General features: G+C 49.3%; 1 protein-coding gene across 1 annotated transcript in view; it reads right to left on the minus strand.

Moving 5' to 3' along the window:
• Positions 1 to 368: 368 nt before the first annotated feature.
• The window catches only part of CDC5L (cell division cycle 5 like), a 137,283-nt gene continuing 112,507 nt past the window's right edge, over positions 369 to 25,144 (minus strand). The window contains exon 15 of the mRNA XM_073810666.1: positions 369 to 431. Coding sequence (XP_073666767.1) covers positions 384 to 431 — 48 coding nt within the window. The 3' untranslated portion in view covers positions 369 to 383. The remainder of the gene's footprint in view (positions 432 to 25,144) is intronic.

Raw genomic sequence — 25,144 nt, forward strand, 5'->3', positions numbered from 1 at the left:
AGTGTAACTGTTAGCCATTCAGGGGTTTCAGCCAACACTTTATGAAACATTTCAAGCTTACAGCAAAGTTGAGAGGATTCTACAGCGACTCCCCATTTACCTGCCACATAGATTCTGCCTTTAATGCTGCTTAGTTTTTAAACTATTTAAATTGTTTTACATTGTTTTCCATTGTGTGATATTTGGCATTTACATTAACATGTGTACGTTATAAAGCCTAATTATAAAATGAGCACCTAAGAACCCATCACCCGACTTAGGAACCAAAACATCACCTTCTGTTTTGCATCTCCCCGTGTGCTCTTTCCTGTTCCCAATCCACTTGCCTTCCCCCGGGAGCAGACATGTCCTCAACTGTGGGTTGATCGTCATCCTTGCCTTTCTCACAGCTGTTGCGTGCATCTGCGCTGGCCAGGGCGGGCCGGGTCACGCTGCAATAACGAAGCAGAGTAACATCTCAACTGCTTAACTCATCAGCCAAGGTTTGTTTCTGGCTCAAGCAGAATCCACTGCAGGCACAGCTGGCTCTCCAGGACAACTGTCCCGCATCCTTCACAGTCCAGGATGCTTGAATTTTCAGTGCCACCATCTAAATAGGAGGCTCTCCCAGGATCACCTCAGCAGCAAGTAAATGCTTCAGCCCAGGGGGGCATGTGCGTCTTTGACTCACAGCCTATTGACAGAACTAGTCACATGGGCTGAGTCCACTGCAAGGGGATGTTCCCATGTGCCTGGGAGGAGAGGATAACAGGACAGGGGTCAGCTCTAGAAATCTCCATAGTACCCCCAAGGAACATATGGTTTACTTTTTGCTTGGGTTCTCTTAGTTTTTGAGCTTTACCCCTCAAAAAAAAGAAAAAATATATTTATATATTTACATTTATATTTATATATAATAAATTATATATATTTATATATATATATGGTATACAGTGCTCTGCGATCTGCTTTTCTCATTCACTACCATGTCTCTAAGATTTCTCCATGTTATTGTTGGTAGTTATATTGTCATTCATTTTCATTGGTGTATAATATTCCATGGTGTGAATACTATATCTCAATGTTTTGTCCATCCTCCTATAGGAACACTGGAGTTTCCAGTCTCTTCCTATTACAACAATACTGTCAGGGGCAGGGTTTCCGGTGCTCATCATGCTCAGGAGTTTCTCTGGGGCACAGGTTTTTGGGTTTTTTTACAGCTAAATTTTTTTTTCTTTTTTTAAGCAGAGGTCTTCTTAGAAGCCCATACGATTTAAATTTATTTATTTATGGCTGTGTTGGGTCTTCGTTTCTGTGCGAGGGCTTTCTCTAGTTATGGCAAGCGGGGGCCACTCTTCATCGCGGTGCGCAGGCCTCTCACTATCGCGGCCTTTCTTGTTGCGGAGCACAGGCTCCAGACGCGCAGGCTCAGTGGCCATGGCTCACGGGCCTAGTTGCTCCGCAGCATGTGGGATCCTCCCAGACCAGGGCTCGAACCCGTGTCCCCTGCATTGGCAGGCAGATTCTCAACCACTGCGCCACCAGGGAAGCCCAACAGCTAAATTTTTTAACATGAAGGAAAAGAAAACAAAGAAGCAAAATGTCGGACATGTTGCATTGGAATTTTTCCATTTTGCAAGGGAGGTTGCGACACAGGATTATTTAAAGGGAGAAAAAAGGAAAGGCAGGCAATGCCAGGGTGCAGAAAGATCACAGCTTTTTATTTCCTCTTTAACAGGCACAGGTTGGACTGAGGAAGAGTAAGTCAGAGATTAAATCCACGTCAGCATAAAACTGCAATTTACAAAGAAGAAATAAATGATGAACCCACGCAGCTTTCTTTCACACAATTTGGAATTTTTAAGGCAGTGTTTCTCAACGTCAGGATGTCACCATTTCAAGAGACAACCTGAGTTCCCAGAAGATTTCAACATGAGGTTAATTTTCATTTGCTTCCATTTTGAAAATGAATGCCATACTGTGATATTTTTTTTCCTTTTTTTACTGGAGGGAGGCATGTCTTGGAATCAAAGAAATAATGACAAGGTATTGCAACTCTCCAAAGATTGGTAATCACCAGCATATGGCCCTGGAAGGAAATAAATGAAGCAGGGGAAATAAGGCTATTGGTGACCAATTTTGACATGGGCTAAGGAACAACGCTAATCACATAAATTATCCTACCAGGTTCCTAGTAGGATCCCTCATGTTGGCAAGAGACTATGCCCTTGATGAAATTTGTTTGATGTTCAATTCTGGGGGGTAGCAGGAAGAATCTGGCAACCCACCTCTTGACAAGTCAAGAAAGAAACTGAGAGTAGTCCTAAACAGCTTTGGAGTAGATGGTCGATGGACAAATTGGATGAATGTTAGCAGAAGTCTGGGAATCTGTCACCCTTGGTTTTGCTGACAAGAAAGAAGATGGGCTGGGTCTTAGCACTAACCTTAGAAGACCAGGACACAGAGTTGGCCTCTGACCGAGGGCAGAGGAAGAGCTTCCCGAGAGCTTTCTATGGGAAAGGAAAGATGATCAGCTGCCTGTGAATTAGTAGCCGCCATAGCTTGTCATTCAATGATCAAGCAATGGGGCTCTATCAAGATGAAACAAAAGTAGACATATTGTTCATTGTTGCTGCTACTAATGGGGCATTTCTAAGGGTCATCTGCTGTGCACTGTTTCCTCATTTCTCAGGGCAAGCCAGTAAGGTAAGTGGAGTTATCACTCAGGCTTCTTGGTAGCAAGTGACGGAAACCAGCTCCGGGTGGTTTCAGCAGAAAAAGCAGTTTACCGAGAGGATATTGGGCATCTCAGACAATTTCAGGGAATGTTCGGAAAATGGGAAGGAGCCAGCAGAAGCCAGGAGCTGAGTTCAAATCATGAGCAGCTAATGCCATTGCTGGATGGGTATGACTGGTGCTGCAGCCCTACCCCCATCCGGAATAGTAAATGTGGCCGCTGCCACTGTCTCTGCAGCTGATGCTGCTAAACTATCCTCCACCTTCCCCGCCTCTGCCTCACATGTCCCAGATTCAGAGTTCTGGGGGGAAGGGTGGGCTTAGTTGAGCCTGGGGTACGTGCCGATGTCCTGAGCCAGCAGGTGGAGGGGCAGGCTGGCAGCCAGCAGGGAGAGGCAAGGGGCTGCCTTTTAAACTTTCTTTCTTTGAAGCCCCCTGCTTCCCACCCAGACCCATATGGGGAGAAATTCCCCAATTGTAGGAAGGATGTTCAGATGCTGGGCAAAGGCAAAAAACTGGCAAGTGTCCCCCAAAGTAGGAGTTACTGTTATCCCCATTTACAGATGAGGTGTCCTGACATTTCCTGCCGATGCGTCATGACTGTGGTGATTCCTCACATCCGTATCTGCATCAGGCAAAGGAAGAAGTAAGATGCCGCCAAATTAAAATGAGGCAGTGTGTAAATTGTAATGGCTAACATTTTATGGTGCTTTACCAAGTGTATTCATCTATTTGGTTCACTTAAACTTTATCTCCCAAAATCCTTGCATCGATCCTGATAGGTGCAGAGGGTGGGCGTGCTGGTCCTCCCATTTGGTACATCAACACCGAGGCCAGGTGAACTCAATGACTTACTGTGAGTAGAGGCTAAAACTAGATATTTTGACCACAATCTTGTTGCATGTGATTATTTAAGTACTTGGTTGATTTTTGTTTGGTATCTTGCTCCATTTAATGTTTTTAATGGTTATGAAAGCAGGACTTCTCAAACTTTAATGTGCACAGGAATCACCCAGGGATCCTTTTAAAATGCAGATTCTGATTCAGTAGGTCTGAAGTGGAGCAGAACATGCATTTCTGACCAGCTTCCAGAGAATGCTGATGTCGCTGGTCCAAGGACCACATTTTGAATAGTGAAGACTTTTAGAGGGGCTTCCCTGGTGGCACAGTGGTTGCGAGTCCGCCTGCTGATGCGGGGGACGCGGGTTCGTGCCCTGGTCCGGGAGGATCCCACATGCCGCGGAGCGGCTGTGCCCGTGGGCCACGGCCGCTGGGCCTGCGCGTCCAGAGCCTGCGCTCCGCAACGGGAGAGGCCACAGCAGTGAGAGGCCCGCGTACCGCAAAAAAAAAAAAAAAAAAAAGACTTTTAGAGGGTTAGTAATAAGGATGACAAGGAATACATGTTGAAATCTGTATCACACAACTGCTATATTTTAATAACTTAATGAAGAATTATTTGTGGTGTAGGTGAGAATTTTATTTCTTCCAGGTTTTGATCTTTTGTGTTATTTCTTGATTCATTTTTAAAATGGAGGTTTGACAGTGCAAGGTATTGCACAGATGAAGTGCTTCTTGTTTCATTAATGTTCTGGTCTAGAAAGAGGTGCAAGCAGAGGGTGACACAACAGCTGGTGGGGCCGGCCATGTTTGGAAATGCAGCGCTACTGCTCAGAAATCTGCCGGTCATCAGAGCGGGAATTTCACAGATAATGTAACTCAGCATGCAGCCTGAGAAATTCAGAAGCAATTCTCTCATCTCAAAAGTAAGCACTCCTGAAAAGTTTATAAACACTCAGTATCCCTGCATGGAGAAACACAAATAGAAGAGAGGAATAACAAAACAGATTAAAAAAACCTTCCCAGGGAGAAACAAAAGCCACACAACTCTGAGGGCCTCCATCAAGCTTGAAGAAACAGCTGGACAAAACCCAGCTGCCTTACTGGAGCCAGGTAGGTCACCGATAGCCCCGCAGGATGAAGGTAAGTGAACGGACGGAGACAGTTGAACAGGAGATGAAAACAATGCAAACATAAAGAAAGCAGAGGAGGGTTAATAAAAGTGACGTCTCCTCGTGAAAGTAAACAAAGACAAAGAGGGAAAGAAGAAAAGAGCAACCAGATGCAAGGTTTGCCTGAAACCGCAGCAGCGGTGGCAGAGCCGGGAACATCAGCTGGGGGCGGGAGGAAGGGCTGCAGCTTAGGAAAGGGGAGGTGACACCACCCAACCCTCAACAGCTGTGTTTGGGGACAGGGGACAATTATTAGAAAGTTATTTTTGTGTTTTCCTTTGTCTCTCGGAGCCACCAGCCGAAGCTCCACATATGTTCATCTGTTTGGGGGCCTGAGAAAACAATGCTGATTTCACCAAAACCCTTGAGTTTTTAAAAATAAGAAAAGAAAACACCCTTCTAAAGCTTCCACGAGTTTCAGTCCTTTTCCAAAATACATATTTCTTTGCAAAAGGATATTACTCCGCAGTGTGGTTTGTTTTTCTCCTCTCTCTGACTAGATTGCCGCGTGTTTACACATCCAAGTAAGAAAACACGGGTGGAATATTTTTACATCCCTAAGTTGTAGCCTTTGAGGGTGGGGAGCATGCCAGGTCTCACCGTTCGGAACAGTGCCGTCCATCACAGAAAGGCTATCCTTCCCCCACAGACTCCAGCCATCCTCAAAGCGCCCCTTCCCACTGCATGACCCACACCCTCCCCGACTCCGCGAGGTGTGACCCGGGCTCTCTGGATGGCCCTGCACTCAGTCCTAAAGAACCAGCCACCTTCCCTCTCACCCTGGGCCATTCTCTTCCCTCCCATTCCCCGTCCTCCTTCTGTGATGTTCTCATCACCCTTCTTGGTCTGCATTTAGAAACGGTAGATTTTTGCCCCTACCAACTCATCCGCAAGTCCTGTAAACCTCACTCATGTTCTCTTTTTTGGCTGCATTGGGTCTTCATTTGCTGCACGCGTGCTTTCTCTAGTTGTGGTGAGCAGGGGCTACTCTTCGTTGTGGTGGTGGGCTTCTCATTGCAGTGGCTTCTCTAGTTGCGGAGCACAGGCTCTAGGCGCGGGCTTCAGTAGTTGCAGCACGCGGGCTCAGTAGTTGCACTGCGCAGGCTCTAGGGCACGCGGGCTTCAGTATTTGTGGCTCGCGGGCTCAGTAGTTGTGATGCACGGGCTTAGTTGTTCCACGGCATGTGGGATCTTCCCGGACCAGGGATCGAACCCGTGTCCTCTGCATTCGCAGGCAGATTCTTAACCACTGTGCCACCAGGGAAGTCCCCCCCTGCCACTGATGTTCTTCAGATTTAATTGCTCCCAGTCTCTGCCTGTAGGTCAATACTGATGGGTGTTGTTGTCTAGATACTTCCTCATGGGAAACTTCAGGCTCTTGTCTCAAGGTGTCGGGGGGAAGAGCTCCCCAGTGTGGCATATGAGGGTGTCATCCATGAGCATCCTATGGGGTGTCATCCTATGCGGTAGGGGAATGTCCTCACACACCATGGGGGGTCCCCTCCAAGTCTCTGCTCAAAGCATTATTCCCACCTGCCCATGCTTACCTGCCTCTTATTCAAATCCTACCCATCCTCAAGGTCCCCCTTAGGAGGTAGCTCTCTGAGCCAGCCATCGAAGCTTAGTCTCCCCAAGACACTATCCCCCGAAGGTGAGTTCCAGAAGCTTCTAACTCTGGGAAAGTCCAGAGCTCACCTCATGCAAGATCCATGTGTAACTGGACACTGTGGCCTCAACACTCTGAACTGAAGAGTCTCACATCTGCACTGCGGGGGCTGCCTGCTCTGTGCTAGACCCACCTTTGGCCCTGCAGGTAGGAGGCAGACCTGGGAGGGAGTCTCTCCGTGTGTGGCCCCAGATATTTCATCTTTTCTTGGCTGACCACTGGGGAGTGGGAGGAGAGGGACTACAGACTCGGCTTGATCTCCAGGGAGATGGTCAGGTGTGGTTATGTTAGACACTCTGGTTTTTCCTTTCTGAAATCCCATCAGACTGTAGAATAGCATGGTCTACTGCTGACCCATGTCCACGCTGTCTATCCAGCACCCACAACCTCCACGAATCATCCCATGACCCTAATCCCTACAGATGTCTCCTGTCTATGAAACCCTAGAGCAGGAGTAGGCAAACCGTAGCCCACAGGCCAAACATGGCCTGCCATCTGTTCTTTTAAATAAAGTTTTATTGTAACACAGCTACACTCATTCATAGCCATTGCCTGTGGCTGCTTTTGTGCAACAGTGGCAGAGCTGAGTAGTCACAGCAGAGCCCATGTGGCCCACGAAGATCAAATATCAAAATATTTTCTATCTGACCTTTATGGGAAGAGTTGTCCAAGCCCCGCCTGGGAGTATCTTCCATCACAATTTAACACTAAATACTTTGTGGTTTTCTGTGTAGTTATCTCATGTCTCCAATAAACACTTAAGAGCTCTGAAAAGCAGGGATGACATATACCATGTGCTCCGTTGTTTCTCTATCCTAAGGGCTTGGCATAGTGATGGTAATAACAAATACACAATTATTAAATAGCTGTGTCAGAATGCTTTCCCCTTCAGGTCAGAGAAACACTCTCTCAGACTCACTTAAATAATCATGGTACTTCAGAACCATTTTTTTTTTAGATTCCATATATATGTGTTAGCATACGGTATTTGTTTTTCTCTTTCTGACTTACTTCACTCTGTATGACAGTAAAGCAATTATACTCCGATAAAGATGTTAAAAAGATAATAATCATCATGGTATTTATTGTCTCACAGAACAAGAAGTCCAGAGGGAGGAAAGAGGTCAGTGGTGACAGATTCAGCCCCTCAACCCAAGTTCTTTTCATTTCTCTGCTCTTTCAGCAGCAGTGCTGGATGCATCCCAATACTATTTCCCCTCATGGTCTCAAAATGGTTGCCAACAGCACCTGGAGCAACATGCTTCCCTGTTCACATCCAGTAAGGTGGAAGGAGAGGGCCGGTGGGACAGGCTGCTATTTCCCAGAAGCCCAGAGCTTCTCCCCTGGAGTCTCATTGACCCCAATTGGCTCACACCTGCCAAGTGGAGTGGAATTAGCATGACTGACTTAGGCTGCCTGATCATCTGGGTGCAATGGATGTTGGGGAGTCAACCACAGAGTTCCCACAACTGAAACGACAAAAATCATCTTGTCACATCTTCACGTCCCAGTGTACAATGTTTTGAAATATTTCAAAACCAAAGCCAGATTGGAATTTAATCACGAAAATGGTGGTGTATTTTGTGTGTCACCTGTTCCTCGTGGCATCATTAAAACTGTTGTGAACATTCACTTAGTCCTGTGATTCCCCAACACACGCAGGCTCTACCTTCTGGAATTTCACCTAAGATGACCCCAGAACATATACTCTCCACATATTACACATTTATATTTCAAACCCAAAACACCTAATGCCAATATAGTCTATTAGTAAACTTTTAATTTACTAAGCCACAGAGATTTCCCCCCAAGACTTTCATTTCTAGAACACTGAAACAGGAGCCTTTTCCACACCCCAACCCTGCAGCTAACTGGGATTCCAAAGGACCCTGACAACCATTTAAGGTCAAAGGAATATACCTGATACATCTATGAATGAAATGTTCAGCCTGCTTTAACATTCTGCTAACTAGCTCAGATGTTTTCCAGAAGTTGCCGGAATGTTATTTCATCAGAGAAAAAAAGAAAAGAAACAAACAAAAAATAAAATAAAACTAATAATTCCTTCCAGAAAAGAGCAAAAAGGGCAAGCCCACTATCACTTTGCCCCCCCTGCATAAAAACACGAAGAAACATGGGGCCGTGGCTTTAATTACACTGCTGCCCTGATTTCAAATTCATGCCAAGGAGGCTGTGGATTGGATGACTGTGAATATTCTGTCCATAAATGGTCAGTGAGGCCATGACCAAGCATTCATTCCCCTCAGGGAAGAACAAGGACCCACAGATAACAAGCCTGCGGTGAGTAAACGGGAAGCCCTTGCCAGAATGTGTTACACAAGATGCTAAAAATCTACCTAGAGGCAGCCGTCTTGCCATCAGACACAGGCCCGGACTGAGCTTGAATTTCCTCCTTAAAACAGGCAGAGCTGACATGTGCAAAAAGAGGGGAGCAGCGCTGTGCTGCTACACGTAGTAACATGTCAGTGGCTGGGCCGGATGAATTACAGGCTGGGGACCTGACAGTGGTCTTCTCACAGGGGAAGGGCATGAACCTACCTCTGAGGGTCGTTCCCCCTCTCCCAGGGAAGCCGTATGTCTACCACCCCCAGTGAGGCCCCACTCTGATGAGGGGGGAGAGTGCTATTAAATTATGTCACGTTGATATAAGGGTCTCTGTCTAGAAATTCAGTGTTGAATCATGGCGGGCTTGGCTTGAACAGTGTTGAGAGGGGCCGCCTAAGTCCCGTGGGTAGGTCAGCCCAGGTCTGGACTCCCGTGCAATGATGACATTGCCGCTGACGTGAATAATAAGTGTGATTTATTTGTTCAAGTTCCCTATTCCAGGCGGGAATGGCTTGTGGGGCTGATGACCTGCAAATTGCAAAGCGGAAAGTTCAGGGGCTGATTTATGGAGAAAGTGAAGAACCACCTTTCTACACAGAAAACAACTAAGGGCCTCCAAGGCAAGGTCTTATTCTTATCAGGCCAGCTTGCATCTCCCAGAGCCTGTCCTACCTGTAAAGGAAGGAGGCAGGTGACCACAGAATCACTTTAGACTCTTATTGGTGCACAGCGCTCGCCATGATTCCCTCCGAACTGGTGCTAATATTCCGACTGGGGACATCCCCATCAGTGTCACCATCACCCACCGCCATCATTGCCTCTGGCACTCCTGTCGCCACTCTGATGACCACCAGCATTGTCCTCACCTTCACCATGACCCTGCCACCACCATCATCCTTCCTGTCCATCTCCCATGACCACTGGCAATACCACTGTCTTTTCAAAACCTCCACCACAGCTTCACCGCCACCTTGACAATTCCCTCAGTCCCTTTGGAGGGTCGTAAATCATCTCACTTTCTCCAGTATGACTGAGCTGAGAACGGGCCATTCCAAAGAATGCAGCCCAGAAGAAGCAAATACATGTGTTTCCACTTCATTTCTTAATGGGTTCACAAGCCTTCATAGCATTCCCTACTAGGCTACAACTCACCATAGCAGGAATCGTATGGTTGTGGAAATGATACTCTTTTTATTACATTCATGTTGATAGAGGCTCCAGGAAACAAGACTATACACCCTCCATGGGTCTCTCATGTTGCTAAGGCCTTCTATTGGCTCTGGGCCCATCGACCTCCCTGGGTTGTAGAGATGGAGTCCTGACCTTTTCTGGTACCATCTCCTTCTGCTAGCGCAGGTCATTAACTCTGCAAAGCCTAATGGTGTCATTCATATACAGGAGACCTCTCTGAGTTGGGAGCCCTTTCTCCCTAGGGATTTACTAAAGTTATACCTAACTACCCACGCAAATTACCAATGTCCTTCCCACCATATCCATGACCGGTATCCTCATCTTCACCACCGTCACGTCACCATCAACACTGATATCACCCTGACCAACAGCATCTGCAGGAAGGTTAAGTTTGAAGCCGCACCAGGCACTCTGCTAGGTACCTCGCGGAAAACTTGAGAATCCTAGTTTCTAGGAGAGTGGTCCCCAAAGAGTATTCTTCAGAAAATAATCCCAGGAGACAGGCCATATGTAAGATGGAAAAAAATTCCAGTACCAACTGAGTTTGGGAAACACTGCATATTAACAAGGGACTTTTGCATATTAAAGGCTCTGAAAAGTCCTTCAAGACAGATATCTATTTAAGGCTGTTTGACCCAATATTTCTCAAGTATATTTTACCACTAAATCATGTTTTCCACCTAACGTCTATTAACGTCACACTGAACCTTTGCTCCACCAAACACACTTTGAGAAGTGCAGCTCTAAAAGCTTAAAACTGGGGACTTCCCTGGTAGCGCAGTGGGGACATGGGTTCAAACCCTGGTCCGGAAAGATCCCACATGCCGCGTAGCAACTAAGCCGGTGTGCCACAACTACGGAGCCTGCACTCTAGAGCCCATGCTCTGCAGCAAGAGAAGCCACCGTGATGAGAAGCCCACGCACCACAATGAAGAGTAGCCCCCGCTTGCCGCAACTAGAGAAAGCCCACGCGCAGCAACAAAGACCCAACGCAGCCTAAATAAATAAATAAAAAGCTTACACCTGTGCAGGCAGTGGTGACACGGACACAGATGTACTCATGGGCCACCAGTGTGAATCCTTCTCAGGTGCACATTCTAGCTCCCAGTCACAAAACCTACTCTTCCATCCTATTCCAAAAGGGTAACCTTCCCTTAGACACTGGGAGACGGGGGTCGTTGTCATCTCGGCCTCCACAATATTCACTGTGTCCTCTGAGTCTCTTATGGGTACAAGCATTATTCATCTGCCCTCAATACATCCAATTTCCCCTCCCAGATTTAGGACATCCCATACCTCTGTATGTGAATTTTCTGGGGCAAGAAGTAACTAAGGAACACTTCACTGACAGCTGAACCTCCACACAGCCATCCCCAAGTGCAAATCCCCCCAGCCTCCAAGTCAGGAGGGACCGAGGAGAGTTCACAGTCCAACCCTCAAGGACCTAGAGGCCCGAAGAGGGGTGAGGACCCACAGGAGTCACAGTGGCTGCCACCCTCCCCCATGTCCTTCTGACACAGCAGTGGCACCCCCAGCCCCAGTCCAGAGTAGGGGCTAGTCTGGGATGGTTTTCCATTGGCCCAGGATGAAAAGGAGAGAAAAATACCCCTTTAGTAGATCTGGCATAAAGTTACATGCATTCAACGCAAAGGGTGTCTTGAGATTGTCTATCCTACCTTGAGGGTTAAAACATCTGTAAATAAGGGAGATATTAGATGATGGGTATATTAGTTTCCCAGGGCTGCCATAACAAAGTACCACAAACTGGGCGGCTTAAACTACAGAAACATCATCTCACCGTTCTGGAGGCCAGGAGTCCAAAATCAAGATGCCGGTAGGGCCGGGCTCCCTCTGAGGCTCTGGGTAGAATCCTTCCTTGCCTCTTCCCAGCCTCTGCTGGAGGCCGGCAATCCTTGGCGATCTTAACTTGCAACTGCATCAGGCCAGTCTCTGCTCTGTCCGGTGTCTCTGTCTTCACATGGCCTTTCCTTTCCTCTGAGTCCAAATTTCCCCTTTTTATAAGGACACCCGTCATATTGGATTAGGGGCCCATTCTACTCCAGCATGACTTCACCTTACACTTAACCACTTATATCTGCAACGACCCTATTTCCAAAAAAGGTCATATTTGCAGGTACCAAGAGTTAAGACTTCAACATACTGGGGGCGGGGTGAGGGGGGTTCACAATTCAGTCCATAACAGTGGGGTTTTTTCCTAGTGTCCTTACTGGGCAAAAGAAAACACTGGCAGGTCCTTCAACTGAATCAAGATGTTTGTTTGCTTTCTATTTCTTTTTCTTGTCTTACAGGTGAGTGAAATCCCACCACCTGGAAGATACAGGAGGGAACACTGTCCTCGGTATCCAGTCTCCCACCTCCTCACCCCACTTTGGCTGGGCCCCCGCCCAGGCCTCACCCTGGGCAGGTTGATGCTTGAGGCCTTGTCGGCCAGGTGAGGGAGGGAGCCCTCTCGTCCACTCTGGGCCTCGCTGGGCTGATAGCTGCCTGGCATATTGTAGGTGCTCAAGAAAAACTTGTGGAATTGAACGGAATGGAGCTGAATTTCATTTTCCCCATTTGCATTTCATTTATTTGAGAGGTCCTCCGGCTCCCTCAAGCCAAGCCGCTCTGCCCACCTTCCCTGTGAGGCCTCCTCAGCTCCATCTCCCATCACTTTGCTCATTGTACCTGGTGCTTAGAACCTTCTCCCTTCCTCTGTCTGGGCAAATTCCAGGCACATCTGAAAGATCCGTGTAATGCCTATACTTCCTCCACAACCCTGCCAGCCTCCAGAGTCGAGAAGCTCCGTCCCGGGCTTTCGGGTCCAGTCCCTGGCTTGTGCTGGCAGCTATCTGCTTATCAAAACAAAGGTTCTCTCCCCTTTGCATACGAAACACGCCGATGGACAACCCTAGAAACAAATGTTAGCAGCAACATGGATGCAACTAGAGATTATCATACTAAGTGAAGTAAGTCAGTAAGAGAAAGACAAATACCATATGATATCACTTATATGTGGAATCTAAAATATGGCACAAATGAACTTATCTACAAAACAGAAACAGAGTCACAGACATAGAGATCAGACTTGTGGTTGCCAAGGGGGAGGGGAGGTGGGGGAGGGATGGACTGGGAGTTTGGCGTTAGCAGATGCAAACTATTACATATAGGATGGATAAACAACAAGGTCTTACTGTATAGCACAACTATATTCCATATCCGGAGATAAACCATAATGGAAAAGAATATTAAAAAGAATGTATATATTTGTATAACTGAGTCACTTTGCTGTACAGCAGAAATTAACACAACATTGTAAATCAACTATACTTCAAAAAAATAATAAATTAAAAAAAGGAAACAAATGTCAAACACCACTATATTCTCCTTACTCCTCCCCCAGGCCCTGGGGCACAATATCATGGGAAAAAGCAGGAGGCGTGGCTTCAAACAGCCTTGAGCTCAAATCCAGCCTCTGCTTCTGACTAGCTGTGTGATCTTGGTGAATGTCATGCCGTCTATGAGCCTTATTTGTAAAATAAGGCTATGAAGACTGCCTTGTACATTGCAGACACAAAGATGCAACTCTCAGCTCCCCCGTCAAGGACACATTACTGCCCCTGGTTCTGGGAGTGCAATTAGCAGACAGCCCCTAGCTGTTGGCACCTCAGAAGCTGGCTCCCCAGAGAGCTCGCCCCCTTCCCCAAGGTCACACCCTTCCCAGGACAGCCTGCATCCAATTACAAAGCCAGATGGGGAGATACAGGCCCAGCCACTTCGGCCCAGCGCTGGACACTCTTAGGGGGCAAATCTTGCTCTGTGCTCCCACCAGGCCTGTGTCATAATTCACCTACTTCTTCTGCACATCCTGCTTCCCTGCCCCTTAATCCTAATCCCTCATAAACATCTTGTTCCCCAAACTCCTTCTCTACATCCGCTTCTGAGAAACCAACCTGTTACAGAGTTTGTGAACTACAATTTATAATCCAGAAGCACCCATCACCCTGCCTGACACATAGTTGGCGCTCAGAAACATCACTCCGCCGCTTGCCCACCCCCCAGTCCCCCAGTCCCCACCCCCACCAGTGAAGAAGAAACAGAAGGCTCTCCGGAGGCAGTTTGAGTTGAATCTCTCTAGCGGAATAGGAGAGCCTCAAGAACGCCACATGCCAAGTTCCCGGGGAGGCTGGGCAGGCAGGGCCCAAAGACATGCAGGGCCCTGTGATTAAAGAGACAGAAGTGGATTCAGATGGCCAGGAAATATCGAAACTCACCACCACAAGGAGTAGCCAGGGAGAAGTGGAAATCTATACGCGGAGTTAATGTTTTCCAGCTCCTGCAGACACTGCTGCCCTGCAGACTTCTGCTGTCTGCCCGGGAGTGGAGGGCTGCTCCACTTTGAGGAGTTTTTCCTATAAAAAGAGCCCCCTGGCTATTATTCTTTGCAGTGTGAAATGGAAAATTAACTGGATGGGTTTCACGTGAAGCAGCAAGTTGTTAGAAACAGTTGGAGGAACATCTGAGCTGAGAACAAGGTATGAAGCAAGTTCTTGGGGCTGCAGAGCTAAAGGGAAGAGAGGGAAAAAAGGAGGAGCGTGTGGATCTGACCTCATGTGCCTGGTGCCCGAGTCTCCTTGGCATGAGAAGCTGAGATCTGATTGGTAACAAGCCCTTCTGCCCCACTTTTAAGATTCCCTTTGTCTGCCCTCACATCAACTCTCCAACCTGAACAACGTGTAGGGTGGTTTCTATCAGGGACCCAAAGGAGTGTGAGTGACCCAGGCAGAAGGCACAGCTGATATGAGCACAGTCTTCAGAGCCGGGCAGCCCCAATCCAGCCTTGGCTCTGCCACTTTGTAGCTGTGTGACCTTAAGCAAGTTATTTAACCTCTCTGGGCCTCGACTAGCTATTATTGTCTTTATTATCATGGTATTCTTGCATCAAGAGTTACAATCTCTAGGCAAAAGGATGAACATGGCTGGAAACAAGGGCAAATAGTGTGCTCTGCCAAAACCAGTACAGGCCAGGCTGCAGCAGTCTAGGTGGACTTCATGAAGGAGGTGGCATTTGAGTGGGACCTTGAAGGGCAGGCTTTGGATGGACGTGGGAAACAGAGAGGAAGCAGGGGGCATAAAATATTCAGATGAAACCATAAAGGCAGGAATGGGTGTGAGAATCTTGTGAGACAGAGAAGATCCTGGGGAAACACAGATGCAGCATCTTCTCACTGGTTCTGAGGATTCAAAAGCGAGTGATACAAGTCTGAGGGGCAAGAGAAGTGAACCTTCTGGGTGAATCAAGGTTCAGTCAGGGAAACAGAGACCCGCAGAGGACAGAGAGGTAACCTGGATTGGCAACATCCAGGAACCAGGCCAGCCAGCGGGGGCCGAGGCCACGGAGGAAAGGCAGACCCTGCCAAAGGCTCCACCAGAAGAGAGTAAGAAATACCCCGGCTTCCTCCCTCCTCGTCCTCCAACCTCCTGCCATTGCCTCCCATTGAGGAGACCTGACAGAAGCCATAACTAGGGAGGGAGCCTGGGAAACGTGATTTGCAGAGGTCAACCCCCTGTGGGGTGCAGCGGAGCAGAGGAAGGCACAGACAATATGGTGACGACCCTGACAGAAACATTCACAATTGCCACAGGAGTGCTTGGCAGGGTGACCACCCAGGGCTGAGGGCTTCTCAGAGGAGCCAACACCTGAGACCAAGCTGCCAGAGAAGACATCAACAAGAAGAAGACAGGGAGTCTCTGTGTCGGGCCAGGAGCAGCAAGTGGGCAGCCTAGAGGTGAGCAGCCATGGCGCCCAACACGTCAGGTGGGGCATGGTCCCAGGGAGGCGGGGAGGTGGGTGGAGGCCAGAGGCCAGAGATCTTCCTGCGGCACCTGGGCCCAACCCTGAAGCCTCCTGGGAGCCCTAGAAGGTCTGAAGCAAGAGTGGCCCAGTCGTGCCTGTGTGAGCATCACGCGCTGGCCACACTGAGAGGCCGGGGAGTGAAAGGCTGGGGGCCCAGGGCTGCACTAAGATGCTGAGGTGGGCATGGAAGGGAAAGGAGCTCTCAGAGATATTGCCGAGGAGAGAGCACCGGGGCTTGAGGGGCAATTGGATGGCGGGTGAGACAGGGTTCACGTCAGGGTGACACCCAGGTTTCTTACCTGAGCACCCAGAAGCCAGGGTCTCTTCACACAGCACCTCACCTAACCTTCACATGCCTCTGAGTTGGTCGGTACTGTGATTCCCCACGTCCCAGGTGAGAAAATGAGACTCAGAAGCGGGGATTTACCTGTTGGGTTCACCAGCCAGTAACATACATGAGGCCCTAGAACAGGGGCTCTGAACCTGGGCTTCGCGCATGTGGAAAAGTACACCCTTCTTCTAATTTCCACCCGAAGTTTAGCATTTCCTTCCATTACGGATGTGACCACAGACACTGAACGGCACCTGGACTTCTTCGCCGTAGCCATCTTCCTGTTTGCACACCACACAGCAGTCCTCACAGACTCTCAGACACTGTCCATGCCCCTCACGTCTTCAACACTCAGCCCTTGCGACCTACCGCTGGATCTGGTCATTGGATGACGATGAAGCACAGACCGTCTCAGCACCACGTTTATAGATATTTCAATACAATTGGTTTCCTCTGTAATCCTTTGCTTTTATCTTACGCTTTTGAAAATAGTGTTCTGAGAAGCACCCATGGGATCCTCGCTTCACCAAACAAAGAGGAACCTGACCTAAAACATGGGCTCTTTGCACAGCTCCACCGTTCCTTAGCTAACGGCCCATCAAGGTACCTACAGGGTTAATGTATGGGGGAGAGGGCTGCCCTAATGTCCGTAAGGTGCTCAGGAAAGAATGGAGAACTTTCTTATTTTACTTCAATTGACACCATGTGGATATGTCAGCTTCATCCCCTGCTTTTTCAGCACGGCCCGTATTTGTCTTTGTCAGGCCCTGGGTCCCAGACCGGGGCTTAGGCGCCAGGGCCACAGAGCCCAGGAACCCCTCAGGTGTATGGCCAAACTCCTACAGCAGCCGGTGGGCAGGGGAGGCAGAGGAAACGGGAGGCCGGAGAGGCTTTGAAACTCAGAGCCTGGGGGACCCCATCCCAGGGCTCTGCCAGCAAGCTGGGCTCCCCCTGACTTAGGGTACTCAGGTCACCACCCGGTGCTTCCACAGCTGCCCACGAGGACCCAGTGCCTCTCCAGGTGCCCGCCCTGAACCGCCTGCACCCGCCACGGCTCTCACTGTCGCTCTTCAGGACCAAAGGCATCCCACGTGGCAGCCAGCTCGCGCTTTCCCCTGGCAGAGGCCAAGGGGCTGCGAAGGGAGCCTTTGCCTCACGTCTGACTCCCCCAGAACAATGCATCTCTGTCCACAGCACACGTCCCTGCAGAAGGGAACACTGATGAAGGCTGAGCTCCCCACCGTGTCACCACGACTCCAGCCCCCTGTGGCCTGGTGCCACCCAGCCCCATCCCCCTTCTCCAGATCACTTCCAGAGCCCCGAGGGGTTCCCTGCGATCCAAGACCCAGCAAAGGGGCCCAGAAAGGAAACCTATCTTGACGTTGCAGGGTCAGAGGCCCAAACGAAGGCAGACAAAATGTGAGTGCCCAGTGGAGAGCGGCCCTGGGCAGGAACCTGAGGAGGAAGCTAGAGTCCGTGGGTGTGATGGGGCAGCCCCGGGGGTTCACGAGGGCTGCGGGCACCTGGATAGACCATGCTGCATCTACCGACCCTCTTCTGTGCTCCATGCTAGAGGCACTCACATCACTGTGTCATCACCATCTCTGTCCCAGCAATGGCTGCAGGCCCCCAACCCCATGCCACACATGCTTTCATCCAAGCCCGTGAAAAGGATGGAGGAGCAGAGAGTGGTTCATGCTCCTGGGGGAGCTGGGACACTGTCATGCACCATTCAGATCCCCCTTTGAGGAAAGACTTGCATCCTCAGCTGCTGGGAGCTGTCTCCTCCAGGTTGTGCCCTTTCCAGGCAGCCCACATCCATGACTGATCCATCTGGGGTCCTGGGAAGAGCCACTTCAGCCGAAAGCAGGTCTACCGCAACCAGGCCATGTGGCTGCAGGGCCCCCCTGAGGGGTCACTTGCTTTCTCTCTCTGCCCATGCCTGCTTCCCCCTCCTGCCCGGTCCCAGGCACCCAGGGTCCTCCTGACTCAACATCCTGCACACAAACTTCTTCTCAGAGTCTGCTTCCCAGGGAACGCAGCCTGCAGCATCTTTCCCCAAAGAGATGGCGGCAATCTGCGTGGCGTGCAGGGACCAAGGTGGCAAATATACACCTCGGTGGCTGCTTCCACTAGCAGCTGGCATCCCCGTGCTGAACGAGAAGTGGTCCCCGCTTTCTCAAAGCTGTGTTTAGTGGGCAGCCACTGCTTAAAGGTCAACGGTAGGCCCGTTCTGGGGAGCGCCAAGGGGTTCCCAAAGGGGTGAGGGGTGGCTTCCGTAGGAGCTGACGTTGAACTCGGCCTTGAAGGAGGAGAAGAGTCCACAGGCAGAGCAGAGAGGGAGGCACAGGGTGGGGTCTCCCACCCCAAATATTTGCATCATCACAGATGCGAAGAGAAAGGAGGCCTGTTCGGGAAATTGTGAGATGATCAGGGAGATGCTTCTAGAAAGGCAGGCAGAGACCAGACCATGAGGGTCTTATTCAGACTTGACTTTCTGGACACTAGGGAGGCTTTTAGAAGTTTCAAGCAGCGGAACATCAACATCAGGTTTGTCTTCAGGGAGAATAACGAAGGTGGCAGAGACACCTGGAAGGTGAGAACCCCGTCATCAGAGGGCTTGAGGGAGAACCAAGGTGGCTGAACTCAGCAGTGGGGGAGGGGTGTGGGGTTTCGCAGTGACTGCTGATTGGCAGAGTTTAGAAACGGGAAGCCTGGGTAGGAGCCCTGCCCCTTTTTACTAGTTCTGTGAACTTTGACATCTTATGACCACACTGATTTCTACGTTCTTTCCCTCCTCAGTGAATGTCCACCTCGCAGCATTGCGGTAAGAAGCAAACTCAAGGATATATGCAATAATAATATATGCGATAATATACGGCTTGCAGGAAATCCTCAATGCCTTTCATTTTCTATTTCTTTACTTTCCAAACAGGATTTTTTTCATCCCAGGCTACTGATGAGGAAACTGAGATGAGTTTATAATCTAGAGACTGAGTAACCAGGCTCCTGGCCTGCCCACGCCTGCCATGCCCCACTCTGCCCACTGGGCCCCCATCCTCACTGCCCGGGCCAGAGGTTAGGGTCCAGCAGACTCCAGAACACACTCAGTTCAGTTAGGAAACAGTCACACCCCAGGAAGTGCCTTCTGGTCTGGTCTGTAGCCCCAGAGGGTGCAAAGATGGGAGGGTTTATGGGCGCAGGTATTCAGAGGGTGGAGGGGAAGTAGGGGAGGGCGGCTCCTGCCACTGCCTATCACCAAGTCTGGGAGTTAAGGGACAGGAAGGCCCCACAATGAGAAAGAAAAAGGGGAGAAATTAGAGGCAAAATGTGAAGTTAATAAAAATACTTTATTCAATCAAACTCCAAAAGCAGCTGCAGCCCTGTAACGGCAGCCAAAGCCGGGCACTCTGATTTTTCACTTTGGTTAATTACCTAATGGTTTGCAGGGCTCCCTGCTACTTTATGACTCCCACATTTTTCTCTTTCTTCTCTCCTCCCTCCCCCACCTTCCTGCTCTGTTCTTCCTTCTCCGGAGTCTACCTTCCCTGGAAACCAGCTTTACCCCGTCTCCTCTTTGTCAAGGGGATGCTGAGTCATCAATGGGAATTTTCTGGACCTCAATCTGTTCTGATTGAGCAGGTGTCTCCGGGGAGCACAGAGAATTACGGATCTGGGCCCTGTCTCTCCAGAGTTGGTGTCAAGATGAGACAGTCTCTCACGCGCACACCAGGTACAGAGAGTGAATACATCTCCGTAACCAGCCATGCGGTGAGGGCTCAATGCATTCTGAGGGGCAGAAGGGCATCTTCAACTCTGACTGCAGCAATGGACACCATCCTGGAAGAGCTGCTGGCCGTGCTGGGTGCTGTGGGATGTGCTGGCCAGTGGAGGAGAGGGCGGGGGTAATGTTCTGGGAGGACCGAGCAGCTCTCGTAAAGAGGCCAGGTAACAAGATTGCACGTTGATGGGGGCAAGTGGGAGCCGGCACTAATTACAGGCTGGTGGTCAGAGGGGAGGCCAGAGCAAAGAGATCTTTAGCCAGTTCACCCTTGCAGAAGGAGCCAAACCACCAGGCTGGAAATGGAGCTGTGCCGTGCAAAGCATTTGGGTCTCGATCTTATGGGCAACAAGAATAAGATATTGTCTTGGGCTGGGTTCTTCTAGAAGCAGAGCTTGAGATGAGGATTTTGGTGCAAGTGGTTTACTTGGGAAGTGATCCCAGGAAGCATCGGTAAGGGAGTAGGGAAGTAAGACAGGGAAGGGAAGGGGTATATTAATGAGCAGGTGGCCGCTGAGGGTATCTGGGGCTCAATGCCACGGGGACCTCTGAGATGCTGAGTAGGACATGTCTCAGAGTTGTCCCACCTGAGGGGCAAGGGAGCTGGGGTATTTATATACCACTGGCATCAATGGAAGGCTGCTGCCTGGAGTACAAATACCCCAGCGTTTCCAGCCCAACCCTCAAGCAGCAAGTCACGAGTGAGTGCTGCAGCCAGCTGCCGCCAGCACGTGGGAATGGTGAGTGCCAGGTGCTGTGGGCAGAGCACCAACTGTGTCCCTACAGATGCCCCCAAAGGGAAATTCAGCTCTCCTTAAGGCCCATGATACCAACACGGTCCTGTGAGAGGGCTGGGGGGTGGGGGCCGGGAATCCGAGCTGAATGGAGAAATGCAGACTCCAGAGATATGGGAAGGAAGAGAGGAAATTCCTTAACAAGAGTGACAGTCATCTTTTAAAAGGCCTGAACCATTGGTGGAATGTGCAAGATTGTCACGGAAAAGACAATTTGTGATCGGTTCAAAGAGCCTAGGTTCACCCCTCCCGTTTCTACTCAGTGGATAAACTGAGGTTCCCCCTTCTATGCGCCAGGTGCCATAATGAATACAGAGATGCAGCGACAGGATGCAGAGCAGGAAGGGGGTGAAGATAAGCTGCCACCAAACCAGAGAGGACACATGTGAGGGACCATGAAGCTTCCTGGAGCTTCCCCACCGATGAGCTAGGAGGGTGGTCCACACCCAGCACCTGCAGCTCAGACATGGGAGCAGTGGGCGTGGTGGTAGGAGCAGGGTTCAGGGCACATTCAGGAATCAGCAAGGGGTCTCGAAGCAGTGGCGGGAGCAGAGGCCACATGGAAGGGTGGAGGAGGGAGAGGTTGGTGGAGTAGGTGGGACCAGCTTGCAAAGAGTCTGGAATTCCAGATCGAGCATCGCGCATTTAATTCAGAAAACAGGAAGAAGTTGAAGGTCAATTTGGGGGGGGGGGGTTTGTTAAAACAGAGAAGAGACAGGCTCAGCTAGAGACATAGGGAATTGCTTAGGGAGTTCTAGACTGCAAATGGCTTCACCTCCCACTCATCTGGTCAATGTGGGTAAGTAGGGATTTATCTCCAGTGGAAGCCAGGCCAGGGCAGGGAGGAGGGCATGGGCAGAGATGGAGATGGCCACACGCTGGGGCCACACGCCAGGGAGGGTTGACCTACAGGGGAAGGTCTTTGCCCCCTCGGAAAGTCCAGGTGGGAGTGGACACCATGGTAGCGGAGAATGAGGGCGGGGGGGTTGGGGTGGGGAGCGTGCTGGGGAGAGGGCGGGGAGCGGCCTCCAGGGAGAGCTCATCAGGCCCCCAGTGTAAGGAAGTCAAAGTGTGCAAGACCTAGCGAAGGGTTTCAGGAGCAAAGACACCAGGCCGGGCAGGAAGGACGGACTGAACCAGCCCGGGAGAGATGTGTGAGTGACACCTCCCACTCCCTGGAGGGAACTATTTCTCTAAATCCAGCTGTCGGCCTGAATACCAGCTCCCTCTAGCCCTCCCCATCGCGCACCTCTGGGCAAGGCCTGCCCCAGGGGCTCTGGCTGGGCCAACAGCCAGGCTCCAACCAGCACATCGAAAACCCACCAAAGATGATTAGAATCTGGATTTCACATGACATTCCTCCCCATTTACTCCTTCAGGTAACCCTAAACCTTAAGATGTCTACATTATTATGCTGAAAGCGAAATCCAGTCCTTTCTAGCAGCAGGCGGATGCTTCCCAGGGAGCGCATAGGCCGGCGAGCAAGGTAATGGTTACCAGATGCAGGTACAAAACTTCTGCCTACCCAGGTCAGCAGCCCCCAGACCCCATCTGCACTGATGTCCACCTGCACATACCTAGAGGCGCTTAATTCACATGAGGAAAGCTGGGGCCTAAGGAGCACCCAGTTTACTACATGATGAAGTCATGTTTAGCTGTTGCTATAGTCCTTCAAGGCCCTGATGTGGCCAGAGGATCCACAAATGTGACCTCTGGAAAAAACTACCTCTAAAGTATATAGTGTCATCCACTGGTTTAAAGAGTCTTGTTTTTTTTTTTTTTGTTTGTTTGTTTGCAGTACACAGGCCTCTCCCTGTCGTGGCCTCTCCTGTTGCGGAGCACAGGCTCCGGACGCGCAGGCTCAGCGGCCATGGCTCACGGGCCTAGCTGCTCCGCGGCAAGTGGGATCTTCCCGGACCGGGGCACGAACCTGCGTCCCCTGCATCGGCAGGCGGACTCTCAACCACAGTGCCACCAGGGAAGCCCCCTCATTGTAGTTTTGATTTGCATTTCTCTAATAATTAGTGATGTTGAGCATCTTTCCACGTGCTTTTTGGCCATTTGTGTGTCTTCTTTGGAGAAACGTCTATTTAGATCTTCTGCCCATTTCTTTTGATTGGGTTTTTTTTTTTTTGATATTGAGCTGCATGAGCTGTTTGTATATTTTGGAGATTAATCTCTTGTTGGTTGCTTTGTTTGCAAAACCTTCTGTGGGTTTTATTTTCTTTTTGTTTATGGTTTCTGGACAATTTTAACACAGATGTGAGAGTAAATGTTGAGAACTTACTGCCTTGACAAGACATTTAGGCTGGAAGCAGGCGATAGTTCCAAGAAGGCTTGGTTGAGATAACCATGAATGGGCTATAAAGGGCATCCTGGGCATACATCCAGAGAAAACCATAATTTGAAAAGATTCATGCACCCCAGTGTTCACTGCAGAACTGTTAACAATAACCAGGACATGGAAGCAACCTAAATGTTCATTGACAGAGGAATGGATAAAGAAGATGTGGTACATATATACAATGGAATATTACTCAGCCATAAAAAAGAATGAAATAATGTCATTTGCAGCAACATGGATGGACCTAGACATTGTCATACTGAGTGAAGTAAGTCAGACTAAGACAAATATGTGATATCGCTTATATGTAGAATCTAAAAAAAATGGTACAAATGAACTTATTTACAAAACAGAAATAGAGTCACAGATGTAGAAAACAAACTTATGGTTACCAGGGGGGAAAGGGGGTGGAGGGATAAATTGGAAGATTGGGATTGACATATACACACTACTATATATAAAATATGTAACTCATAAGGACTTACTGTATAACCCAGGGATCCCTTCTCAATTCTCTGTAATGACCTATATGGGAAAAGAATCTAAAAAAGAGTGGACATATGTATATGTATAACTGATTCACTTTGCTGTACAGCAGAAACTAGCACAACATTTTAACTCAACTATACTCCAATAAAAATCTAAAAATAAAAAAAAATTTTTTTTTAATTGTCCAAACCCACCTTCTCTGAGGTTTAGGCAATGCAGGGTCTGGGTGTAGTTGAAGGTCCTTAACTCCAGTGAACAAGTGCATAGCCCCTTATCCATTCCCTTCATGATTGTTTACACATCTGTAAAATGGAGATAAGTAGTAGCTACCTCTTAGGATGACTGTGGGGCTAAATGAGAGTAGGCATTCTAAGCGCCAAGCACGATGCCTGGCTCAGGGCAAGTGCTCAATAAATGTTGGCTTAAAGAAACAGCACTCTGGATGCCTGTAAGACCAAAAAGGAAAGAATATGAATATTTCTTGAGCTTCCCTACTGGCAAGGCATGGTGGCAGGTGTTCTCATAAGTTATGTCAGTTCATCGGCTCAGCTACCCCTACGAACATTTTTATCCCAGTTTTTACCATTTCATAAACCAGGAAACTGAAGAACTGTGAGGTTTCTTGCTCAGAATTTCTAAATGAGTCAGACTTCTTTGGGTTGCAAATGATTAAAGCCAACTTGACCAACCTTACACACAAATGGACTCAATGTTTCCGAAAATACAGCTTCCCCCCACTGTCTGAAAGTAGTGCTAAAGCAAAGAGGCAATTACCTTAGGACTCTTCTTGCTAAGGGATGCACAAAATAAATCAAGATAAAACACAGATGCTCACAGACAGTTCAAAGTTATGGCGGCTTGATGCTTAGATGCTGAGTGTAGTGTCCGGGGCAGGAGCTTGGTAGTGCCACTACCACTGCTTGGGGCGCATGCTGCCTCTACAATGCTGGCTGCAAAACAAACACTGTACACTATTTTTGCTTTTCCCTTTTTTCATAATAGCAAAAATCCTCTTCAGATTTCTCTCGGTTAGCAAAAACAGGTACTAATGCTTTGCTTTCATAAAAGCAAAGTCGTGTAAAGTGAACTTTCAAAAAGCAAGGGATACCTATACAATCAAGTGTTTAAGAAGCAAACCACGCATGGAGTGGCAAGGGACAGCAGCCTGAGAGCAACCAGAAGCAGTGGCTCAGATACCCCAGGCCTCTCTCCCCACCTCCAGTCTTTGCTCTCACTGCATGTGGCAGGAAGTGTGTCTGCCTACATTCCCTCATGGCTGTCAACCACAGCCTTGGCCAGCAGAGGACTGACTCCATTCCTCAGCTCCAGGTTCAGAAATCCCAGGGAAAGACTCTGATTGGCTCAGCTTGGGCTAGATTCCCACCCCTTAGCCAATCAGCTGTGGCCAGGCAGGGTGTGGTCATGTGAGATGTGCTGCTTCCCCAGAACCACCTGACCAGCCTCCAGAAAGGGAGTGTGCAGCTCCCAAAGGACAGGGGCATGGGGCGGGCCACAAAATAGTAGCACATTCTAGTTTCATCGCCAATAAGTGGAAGAGTCTGGATTTATGCCCAGGTTTGTTGGGCTCCAAAGCCCACATTCATTCTCTGACGCATGCTGC

This window comes from Tursiops truncatus, chromosome 10 (assembly GCF_011762595.2).
Source record: "Tursiops truncatus isolate mTurTru1 chromosome 10, mTurTru1.mat.Y, whole genome shotgun sequence".
NCBI lineage: Eukaryota > Metazoa > Chordata > Mammalia > Artiodactyla > Delphinidae > Tursiops > Tursiops truncatus.